This window comes from Alligator sinensis, unplaced genomic scaffold (assembly GCF_000455745.1).
Source record: "Alligator sinensis unplaced genomic scaffold, ASM45574v1 scaffold175_1, whole genome shotgun sequence".
NCBI classification, from domain to species: Eukaryota; Metazoa; Chordata; order Crocodylia; family Alligatoridae; genus Alligator; species Alligator sinensis.
The window spans coordinates 898,447-910,087 of NW_005842536.1; the positions used below are offsets into that span (position 1 = coordinate 898,447).

The window sequence follows — 11,641 nt, forward strand, 5'->3', positions numbered from 1 at the left end:
TGATGCTATTGGGTAACATTCTATCTTAGCTCAGACATTTGATGCCCATCCATAACAAGGATAGGGTTGTGGGGCTGCTTTTTCAGACTCGTTATTTTGTAGCTCTGCACTCACATTGACTCTTCTAAGTTTCACATACTCTCCACCAATACCATTCTGGCTCAGTCTCTGGATATGCTTATGCTGCAGTCAGAGCTGACCTACAGCTTGTAGAGCTGTACCTACACTACCTGTGCACACGCTGGCTTTGCTAATGGCAGAGCCTGTACTTGGGTTTTGCAGCTTGCACTCTGGGCTAGGTCATTTGAAGTTGGCTGGGACATGTCCACATAGTCAAATATGTGTAAATTAGTGATTCTCAACCAGAGTGGAGTGTCCTGGGATCTGGGGTGCTGTGGTATCCTTTAAAGGGTGCTGCTGAAGTATGAGAAGTTATGCAGATAAGGGCAGGTTAAGACTTGGCCCTGCCTGGCTGATGCTTTCTTCCCCCACCCCTCCATCTCCTCCCCCCCAGGTAACCACTGTAGTAAAGGATTAGTTTTTGTTTTGTTTTTTTAAATGAGATGCCATTCAATTCATGAGTTACAGAGGGGTGGCTCAAGTCCAAAAAGATTGAAAACTACTGCCTTAGATACTTTATACAAGCATGAGGGTGTATCATTTCTCATTTGTTTTCCTTACCTAGTAACCTGAGATGGCTAGCTGTTTCAAGATCATTCTTTTTTTTTCTTTTCTTTTTTACAGCTTGCACTGAAGGGATCTAACTACAGTGGACTACTGGAGCGACATCATATTCATACAAAAAATGTGGAGCATGTTGTAGACAGTTTACGGTAAGTATAAAGATTTAAGACTGATGGGGAAAGTTTTTTATTTTTACAATATGAAGTAACTTTTTATTAAAGATATCTGGCATACAAAAGCTAGTTCTTCCTATCTCTGTGAATTCCTGCAGAGATCAGCCAAGTGAGCTGATAAAGTTGACATGCAGAATGGCAAAGATCATTCCTACCAGGCCTGCAGCATGTTGGCAGCATGTGCTCGCTATACTTTGGGACTCTCTTGTTTTTTTTTTTGATGTGCTTGTTGCTGTAGACTGCATTTTACAGCCCTGATCAAGTAGATGATCTAAACTAAGACAGACAACACTTCAATGTAATATATGCTGCTTAAGCAAAACATATAGGTTAATTTGTAGGCAGTGCAAATAATGGTTTCTGTGTGGAAATCCTGGGAGGCTCTGGAAGGGAAGCACTTTAAACCATTTCAGTAAAGTTGTGACTCTGTGGTTTGAGTAAGTACATGGAGTGTGTGTATTTCCTGGCTAGCGCAATCAAAAAACTACTATGCGTAACAGTAGAACAAATTGTGAAACATCTTTCACGAAACTGACTTTTTTTATAATATAGGTGTGTAGTGAACCATTTTTAAACAGATATATCAGATCTCTCAGGACAGTAAATGAATTATTAAATGCACAGAGTTAATGCACACTAAGTTGGACACTTCAGAAAACATTTTTGCAATATTATTAATAAATTAAATATCAGCGTAACTAACTTTAACAACTACATTTCATATCCCCATGAAAACTTGAACTGACATGTTCTTTGTTCTTCATCACGCTTTCTCTGCCCTTTTTAGGAATGAGAGGATTGAGGTCCGCCTTGTTAAGCGTCGTGAATATAACGAAGAGACAGCTCAGTGGGCAGATGCTGTTATATCAGCCGGAGGTATTCATTTTTGTGGGGAAAGGTGTCGTGGATTTAAGAGAATGGTAATCTCTGTTATGAAGCATTATGAAGAGTTTGATTGCTTCATGCTTTGTAGGGTAGTCAGTGCATTTTTTTGGATAAAACTCTTAAAAGTAATCTGGGGAAAAATTAAGTGATAATGACCTATCTTCTTTTTCTTGTGCTTCAGCTCAATAGTTTTTTGGTTGTTTTACATGCTTTAGAGAAGCTAATGATATAAGGTGACACGATCTAAACTGTAGGATTGGACATACTCTCAACTCATGTAAAAAGACGATAGTGTGTTTTGAAGCATCCTTATCTTGTAGTTAAGTGTGTGGGGTGAAGATTAGCACTTTTTCTCCTACTTGTTCCTTCTTTCCCCTCTCCTGCCCTCCCAAATGTTTTGCTCACTTTCACATTCATCTGTTTGGTTTAAGCATTTAACCAGATGCACTTACCAGAATGGTAAACCTGCCAGCTAAAAGGTTGATGAGAAGTAGTAGGATTCCAGTGTCCTAATGCAAAGCCAATATCCTAACTGCTGGGCTGCCTTTTGGGGTACAGTCTCTTGAGGGAACCTTGGGGATTTCGTGTTTTATGTTAGACTTTGGCTAGCAGATGTTTGTAAAAATCCAGAGAGCTCCCAATCCCACTCTTGTATAAAGTAAGAAAGAACATTCTTTCCCTTCTTGCTTCTTCCCCTGTTCAGAATTTCTTGATGGTTGTACATGTGATGTGGTCTCTGCTTCTGTACTGTTTTTAAAGCTGCAGCAGGGAATATTCTGATTCCTCTTGGTTTCATTGCTGCCTACGGGATTCTGAATAACAATAATGAAAACAGGTGGATTTTGGTCGCTTGTTATTTTGTTGCAGTCTAATCACAGTACTACTAGATCTGTCTGTGGTATCTTTGAGTCTGTATTGGCCTACCCTTATTCCAGTTACAAAATGGTAGAAATATGTATTTAAACGAGAAGTATTTGGACTTGAGACATGGCTCATTGAAACCCATATTATTTGGGAGTGTTTAAGGCCTTCTACTGAATAATGACTGGAAGCCACAATTGGGGGAAAAAATATATGTATGTTTGGTCTTGGTATGTATGTATGCCTCAAATACTATTTCTGAACTATGTGATAGATGGTCAGAATTGCATCACATTTCCATATACTCTTGCCAGTATAGTTCTGGTACAAAAATAGCAAGAAGTACTCCCCCCCCCCCCCCCAAAATTTTTAAAGAAAGGTTGGGCCCCCCCCCCCAAAATGATTATAGCAAGAATGGGTTGGGGTTTTTTTTTATTTTTCCTGTGTACCAGTTTTCATTAACATACAAAAGCTTCCACAGATGCTAGTCTTAGATCTGCATAAAACAAAAATAACTGTCTGGCTATGTACAACTATCACACAAGTTGGTGTTTTTAGTGCTAGCTCCTGTAAACTTTGGATTTTTACTGTGCTTCTAAATTAACTTTGTCTCGGCAGTATCCAGGTTTAAAGACTAAATAAACGCTTTAGATGCAGAGGTGTAGGTTGTAGCCATGTTGGTCTAAGGACATAGGCAGACAAGGTTCTTTGGGTGAATCTGATATCTTTTTATTAGACCAAATTAAAAGGTCGGAACCTTTTTTTTTTTTAGCAAGCTTTTGGGTTTAAAAACCCTCTGTCAAGCTGAGGAAGTCTCTGCAGTTCGTGTGTCCTCTTCATTCCATCAAGAAAGTGCGCACTTAAAAGCGAGTGCATTTTTCAGTTTTACTTCTGTCTTACCATTGTTAATGCCTAGGTAAAAGCGCTTGAAAACCGATTGCAGCGCTGCTTTGTGTACCTGAGACTCAGTTTACTATGGAGTGTTTGAACATTGTTCAGTAAAAGTAAAGACAGTTTTTCATGCCTTTTATTTTTCTCCGTAGGTGACGGCACAATGTTGCTGGCTGCCAGTAAAGTATTTGACAGATGTAAGCCAGTTATTGGAGTAAACACTGATCCAGAAAGGTAAGAATAACACATTTGGGAAAACAGTAATTTTACTTAAAGTCAACCACAATATGAATTTGTGCATGTTGCTATTCTGTACAACACAATTGGATGTAAGGGTCTGGAAAGAAACCCAGAAGCCTCCAGAAAAAAAAGTCTGTTTTGTTTCCAGTTTTTAAACAGAAACAGTGTTTGCATTGTTACATTGCTTGTTCAGAAATCCAATTCAACAATGCATTTCTTGGATGCTGGAAAGGTACTTTCAGTACAGCAAGGCATTTGGTCCTGAGTGTAATCTGGGAATCTGCTAAGTACACTGCTTCTGCACCAGTAGAAAGTAAGCCACTTGTCCTATACAACCTCTAACTTCTTGTTTGTTTCTGATTCCATGATCTTCCACAGTACATGGGTAGGGTGGAAAGTGGTCAGTGTTTTGATATACATCCATATGCTTAAAAAAAAAAAAAGTTTGGAGAAACTTGGTCAATTTGTACAAATCTTCATCTAATGAAGTACCTGAAGATTGTGGTGAAGGATCAGAATCAGAAACTGTGGATCTTTCAGAGACACACTTTGATTAGAGATGTTTCAAGGAAAGAAACTTGGGTCATCATAATTTTTCCAAGCTTCAATTGGTAACTAAACTGTTTAAGTTATTACTTTTGTTTGCAGATTAATTAGTATGGCTTAGAATTATGGTACTTGCCCTCTATGATAATGCACAATTAGAAATCTGGTATTTCTGAAAGTTTTTAAATATACCCAGATTTTACTATTAATGCTTACTACTGTGCTGTTATGCTGAATGAAACATGTATAGGGAAATTCACTTCCCAAACCTTTTCTCTCAAAACATGAGTTTCTTCTGTTTCTGCATCATAATATTCAGCCTGTGTTCACCGATTATAACTGAACCCTGAGACTATAACTTCAATTTCTGTTTAAAATCAATGGTATTACTACCCTGTATCTTCAGCATTTTTTTTTTTTCCCTATTAGGGAGAGCTGTCAACAGGCAAAATGTGTATCTTAATACCTACCATCTATTATAGCAGGTATATCTGTTGACTCAGAAATATAGACTTGATACTTACTTCAAAAATAAACAGAGCAGTAATTTCCTCATACTAATTAAAATATAAAGTTTTCCTCATTCTTAGAGAAATCAATAAAAATTAGACTTTTATTGGGTAACTACTACGGAGGAACCCCCAAATATGTTTTCTCTTTCTAGGAGAAGAAATGATGGGGCTTTCAAAATTTTCAGAAATGTTACATTTTATAAGGAAGAATAGGTGCTTAGTGCACAGTTTGTGTGTGCGCATGCATGTTGTCTGTTTGGTTTTTGGTTTTGTTTTTTTTTTGGTCAGCATCAGCTTTTCACTGCTGTCATGGTAAACATTGTTATTGAGCTGAAATGTATTTTGCTGGCTTCTATAGCAACTGTTCTGTTTTTTTTTCCATCCAGAGGCTAATTCATAGGAATCTGGTAGTATTTTAATATCAGGCTGGCTCCAAAGCACTGAGAGAGCAAACTCCCATTCACCAAGCATGTGTCCTTGAACAAATATTTGTGAAATGACTAAATGTTAACTTAAATTGTCAGTCATTTAACTTACACTGGAGTAGAACCCAAGTCTCTGGAGGTCATGGAGAGACAGGTTTGAAGAGTGACCTTCAAGAATATGGCCTGAAGTCAGAATTCCAAATCAACATTTATCAGTCTTTTTAAAGTATTATTTGTCCTACAGCTCCCACTGACAACCAAGCAGGTGGGTGGAAGTAAACCTGGGTTTAATTCTACCTTATTTTTGAAAACGTTGGTGTATGGCTCTTGTAAGTTCTGGGGAATAATCTGAATGCCACAAGAATATGGCTGGTAGTTATGATTAACCTTTTCTATTAGAAGCTCTATTAAATTAATGCTTTTGGGAAGCTTTTGAAACTGCTTCTCATGATCACTTTCAGTGTATACACCAAAAATGTATGACAGATAAAAAGCATCCTTCCCTGTAAGTTTAAATTCTTACCAGAGCTCTTTCTTTGGTGGTTTCTAGGTTTGGCTTTAACTTGTAAAATTGTTAATCAGCTCGTTAATAGATAAGAAGATAATGGCCAAATGAGAGACTCGGTTCTTTTCCTACCCTATTCGGTCTGATCTGGCGTTTGTAATGGTTTGGTTTTCTGCCATATCAGCTCTGAATAGTATTAGAGGTGGACTGGTGTATCGGCCTATATTGTATCAGCACCAGTAAAAGGAAAATTGACATTGGCAATCGGCCTTTTTTTGCTGGTGCAGCCAATAATATCGCCAATAAATGTTGTATGCATACACGCAGCCAGGAATGCAACCTGGCAGCTTGGAGAGCAGCCTCCTGCTGGTAAGGGCTTGGAGGGGGTGAGGGGTTGATCGAGCCCTCATGGTGAGGGAGGGAGTGGTACTGGGACAGGGACAGGCACTGCGCAGCTAGGCCAGGGCATGGGAAGCTTGTCTGGGGGGGCACCTCCAGGCCACTGTGTGCACCCCCAAGGAGGCATGGGGGGCATGTGCTCCCCTGCATTTGTGTGCAGGGTGAGGGTAGGTTCAGGGCCAGGGGCTGCGCTGGCCACTTCCTGGGGGGGGGGCTAGGCTGGGGGGGTTATGGGGGGCTACAGTGAATTTTGAGAGAGCTGTCGCCCACCCTGTAGACACTTCCTCCCCCGAGCTGCTGCTGCTCCACCCCTGCCTGCCATCCCCGAGCACAGCTCTGGCCCAGCCCCCTGCTGGGAAGAGGCTGGTGGAGCCCCCAACCCTGAGCCTGCAGCAGGCAGCCCACCCTCACTCCACGCACAAATGCAGGGGCACATGCCCCCCATGGGATTGCGTGCAGTGGTGGGGAGCCAACTCACCCCTCTGTTCCCCTGGACAAGCCGCCTGCAGCTCCATCCCACACCCTGCCCCTGCTGAGCAGCACCTGCCCTTGCCCCGGCCTCACTCCTTCCCTCACCATGGGGGTGGTCTTGATCGGCACCCCCATGCCCTTCCCCTCCCCACAAACTTACCAGCTGGATGCTGCTCTCCAAGCTGTGAGGCTGCATATTGGCAATTGGATTGGTATTGGCCAGTCATGACTGGCTAATAATCGGTCATTGGTATCGACCAAAAAATTCTTTCTCAGTGCACCCCTAAATAGTATAGAATGTTAGGGTGCAAAATAGCTACCTTAAGATGGCAAATATCTAATATGAAATAAGAAAATTGATTTGCTAAGGGTATCAAGGCTCAGTTTTTTGGCTTGGACCCAAGCTTCCTGCGACCTTTGTCACTTAGTCTGTAGATGGGGAGAGAGTCTCTCCATCTCGGAGGTTGAGATTAAGCTACGTGTTAGTTATTGTAATGGGAGGCAAATTGGTTCCTATATAACTTTTTACAACACCACTGGCGGAGTAAGCACGTTTGGGAAGGATTGTTTGATTCCAATGACTAGGCATATTTCTGGAAGCCAGCCAGCTCAGCAGTATTGTTCTAGGTTTGAGCCTTAGTGGTTTTACTGTCAGCTTCATGCACTCTTAAATGTATCACTGAAAATATGAACAGCTCATCAGTGTTCTCTGTTTTTGGGTATAGTAGCTTTTGATATCTGGCTTGAGAGCACCAGAATAAATGTATAAAGGTAGTGCAAATTTCCACATGCTCCTTCCGGTGCATCTCAGTTCAGACCTGTTTCTGAGATGAGGGCAGGTCCATCGTTCTGCCAGACTCGCTGTTATGGTGGCTTGTTAGGTATACAAAATTGATCCATTTAGTTTAATTTTATTCTGTTTTTCCTTTTTTATATGGCCTTCATTCAGATGGCTGAAGCTGAGCCATTTGCTGACAGTGAATAATGCCTCTGAACTGTTCTCATGCTTGTTTGCATAATGAGAGAGAACGCAACCAGCTTTAAGAGATGGAAAAATTTAACTTTGTTTGAAGCAATAAAAAGAACCAGTTCTCGATGGTTAGGCCATCACACTTACTGTTCTATCCTTCTTCTACTTTTAGGTCTGAGGGTCACTTGTGTTTACCTGTGCGTTATACGCACTCCTTTCCAGATGCTCTACAGAAGCTTTATCGTGGTGAGTTCAGGTAGGATTGTCTGACCTTTGCTGCTACAAAACATATTTGTAGAGGAGAGCATATGTAATGATGAGCAGTTGCACAAGCAGGATAAGAAAAGTTAATACAAAATATAAGTTCTTTAAATGATTAAATGAACTCGGAGACTTACCATATTTAGGAGTGGCTTTACAATTAAAGCATTGGTTTAAGACAGAGGGGTCCAATTCATGTCATGCCCTAGGCCAGATCAGGACCCTGGGGCTCCTTGCAGGCCAGATCCAGCCTGGGGCATGCTGCAGCTCCAGCTCTGGGACAGGGCACGCAGTACACAGCAGTGGTGGTAGTTCTGGCTTTCGCTGCCTGCCCTGTTCGAGAGCTGCTGCTGCATGCCCCATGGTGCAATGGCAACTCCAGTTCTAGCATGGGGCATGGCAGGGCCAGCAGCTGAGGAGGTAAGGCTGCAGTGGTGGTGCTGGGCAAAGTAGCCAGAGGATAAGTAGGGGTGCAAACAGAAGTGCAGCTCCCAGCTGTAACTCGGAAGTTTTTGTACAAAGCGTTTTGAGTTGCGTTACCCCAGACCAGACAGAAGTTCACTGTTGGTTCCAGGGGGAGGGAAATCCAGCTCCGGGCTGGGAGCCTGTAGCCAGGTTCCCATAGCAATGCCCAGGACTGTCTGCCAGTGCTTGCTTCTTTCAGAATGGGGGGGGGGAAGGCAGCAGAAGGAGCTCATTCATGGGACTCTCCAGCTGGTACTGAAGGGTGGGGTGGGTGAATTGAAGCCCCTCTACCTAGAGGGGGAGGGAGCAAAGGGGCCTTCAGTACACTGGCCCCACCCTCCAGAGAGGGCTAAAAAAAACCCCACACTGAACTCCCTTTCCCCCTCCTATTCTGAAAACAGCCACAGGCTGGTAGGCAGGGCACAAGCAAGTTACAGAAGTTGCTACATCTAATACCTTGTGCAATGAGGGGTCAGATTTTCACCTGATCAGCTATTTTTAAGCGGTCTGCAACGATGCACTTGTGTTTGGTCACAGCTATAAACCGCTTTGTGGCCAGATCTGGCGAAAATTGTCACTTCTGTTTGTGCCCTAGTACTTGCACTTTCCTGAGCCAATTGCTATGTCCACCAGCCCAAGCACCACAGATTCTGTCCCACTCAGCTTCTCTCCTCTCCTTAACTACCCTGGCCACACCTCCGATTTCAGGCCGTCTTGTGGGCTGGATAGAGCAACACCATGGGCTCTATGTTTGACATCCCTGGAATAGATGCATGAGGTCTGAGATTCAGCTTCCAGCTCTAACAGGCCTCTGATGGGAACTTGACAATTTGCTTACACTTTTGACCTTTGTTTCACATTTTGTAGAGTAATATATTCTTCATAGGTTTACTTTGAATATAATAAATTCATTGAGTTGCTACTCTAGTAATGCAGGGATAGTGCCATGCTAATATTTAGAAGTATACTTAAACTATATAGTTTGTATAGTGTGGGAGTTTTGTTGTGAGGCATTTCAGAGTTTTGCACTTAAAGAATGCCATAATCTCAAAGTGAAATAAAATTGGGGAATAACTTCTGAACTAATAAGTACTTGATAACTACAACTACCAGACTTTTGTACAAGCCAAGTTTAAACTGAGCACAGTCTCAAGACCACTTGAATATGAGGGCAGATTAGATGTTCCTCTGTGCATGCCTACTTTGAAATCTTGGCTTAAAGCAGGGGTGAGCAAAATGCGTCCCCCCCAGGCCATTCTATTTGGCCTGCGAGGCCCGTAAAAAATTTATAAAATTAATAGTTATCTGCCCCTGGCTGCCTGTCATACAGCCCTCGATGGCTTTCCAAAACTCAGTAAGTGGCCCTCCACCTGAAATTGCCTGCCTCTGGCTTAAAGGGATACAGTCTGTGTGTGTGTAACCTCCCGTGCCTCTTCCCTGAGTGTTGCACGTTTGGGTTCTTCACGAACCTCGCCGTGGCTTCTTGGGCTGCACGGCTAGGCTATTGGGAGTGGCCTCGGGTCTGTTCCCCAGGGGTCTTGCCTGCCACATCTTTGAGTAGTTTTCTCTCAGGAGGACAATGTCTGGTCTTGCCTCCCCTGGTACTTTCCCTCAGCCGTCCTCGTGGTTGTTTCTTGGGGCTCCACCTCCCCTACAGCCTGCCTAATGCCAACTGTGGTGTTGTCCGTCAGGGCTGATGCTCTGGCCCTCCCTGGTGCTCGGTTTCTTAGGGGCTGCGATCATTGGCTAATGGTGATACCTGTACCGAGCACTCCCTGCGGCCCCTCTTTGCTCTCGGCTTACGTGGAGCCGGACTCTACCTGGGCTTCAACCCCCACTTGACGCGTTGTTTGCTCCCCAAGTTCGGTACCTGTCGTCCCAGGTCAGGGTCCCGTCCTCGTTGTATTCACCGGTGTCCCAGTCTCTGTGGCTGCCGAATTTAGTCCACGCCGGCTCCGTAAGTGGCTCCTTGAGCCCTTCCTGGCCCAGTGTTCCCTTTGTGCTCCCCTTCCGAGGGAGCCACCAACTTTCCTCCCCAGGATTGTCTGGGTGCTCTGGCCCCTCCAGACCAGATGGGGACACTGTTTCCAGTCCCTCCGGCTTCCTTCCTGCCGGACCTTTTCTCTCGGCACTAGGCACCCACCCGGCCAATCGCCCTCAGCATGCTTTAATAAAGCGCGTCCAGGAGGATGTGGGAGCCGTCCCTGGCTCCTTCCGGCTCCGCTGCGGGTTTTTCCTTTGATCTCCATCCGCAAGCCGCCACAGTTTCACTTTTGGCTACTGGTGTGGCATTCCGCTGCCTCTCCCCTGACTCCAGCAGATTTCCACCACAGTGTGGAATATTAATGTAGCAGTGATGATTAGCTTCTATTTAACTTTTACTGCTCTTAAAAATTTAATATCCTCATTGCATCTTATTTACTGCCACTGACGCATTTAATTTGTAGCTGGATTCTAATGTAAACTGGATTGAGGTATTGATAATCAAGTAAATGAAACCTCAGCTAATGTGGTTGTCTTATCAAGGCTAACTGTAAATAATTAGCTGGTTCAGTTTGCATTGCTAAACTGATAGTCATTTTAATTGCTAGTATTTCTAACAGTAGTCAGAGACCTTGCCTACAGTGTAGAATTTCTAAGAACTTGCCACCATTTTAACAGTGATTCAGTTCTAGAGATGTTAAAGTTGAGGTTCCTAGTGTGAAAGACCTGCTTGCTGCCATAACCATTTTTAACATTGTGTTAGCAGAACAGTTCAGAGTGATACAGGATGGCATGGTGTCATAAGGGTGTTCCAACTGGTAGGCCATTTACTGTGGGTTCATAGTATTACTAATTTGTGTGGAACTAAGTTTTGTTATGGGGAGGCTTTAGTTTCCATAGATAAGATTTCAAGCTGGCTTATATTGTAAGCCCAGTTTAGCCCCCTTCTCCCTATTCTGAAATCCTCAATTATGTTTAGTTAGGCCAAATTGAACTCTTTTACCAGCCTTGAAGGTAATAGAACAGTGTCCAGTAGAGAGGGGTTTTTTTTTTGGGGGGGGGGGGTTAAACTTAAAATACTATCTTAAGTTTTAGCTTGGACAGTTGCTTTAATTTTGAGACCTAAACTTACCAATCTTGTGGCAACTTGGGCCAGGGGTTGTCAACCAGGGCTATGCGTACCCCCTGGGGTACTTGGATAGGTCCTAGGGCAGGGGTGGGCAAAATATGGCCCGCAAGGCCATTCTATCTGGCCTGCAGGGGCCTTAAAAAAATTTAAAATTAATATTTCTCTGCCCTTGATTCCTGTCAAAAATGACAGGAGCCAAGGGCAGTAGGACCCAGGGGAAACCTGGCAGGCTCCCATAACA

The 11,641-nt window shown here is 43.3% G+C and overlaps 1 protein-coding gene across 8 annotated transcripts in view; it reads left to right on the forward strand.

Annotated features, from left to right (window-relative positions):
* Positions 1–786: 786 nt before the first annotated feature.
* NADK2 (NAD kinase 2, mitochondrial) overlaps positions 787–11,641 on the forward strand; it is a 65,002-nt gene continuing 54,147 nt past the window's right edge. For 6 of the 8 annotated variants that reach the window (XM_025213532.1, XM_025213531.1, XM_025213530.1 and 3 more), the window contains exons 1-4: positions 787–833; positions 1,645–1,733; positions 3,647–3,728; positions 7,735–7,818. In XM_025213532.1, coding sequence (XP_025069317.1) covers positions 3,658–3,728; positions 7,735–7,818 — 155 coding nt within the window. In that variant the 5' untranslated portion in view covers positions 787–833; positions 1,645–1,733; positions 3,647–3,657. Of the gene's footprint in view, positions 834–1,644; positions 1,778–3,646; positions 3,729–4,709; positions 4,766–7,734; positions 7,819–11,641 lie in introns of those variants that run through there. The other 2 variants (XM_025213526.1, XM_025213525.1) reach the window with 2 other exon arrangements.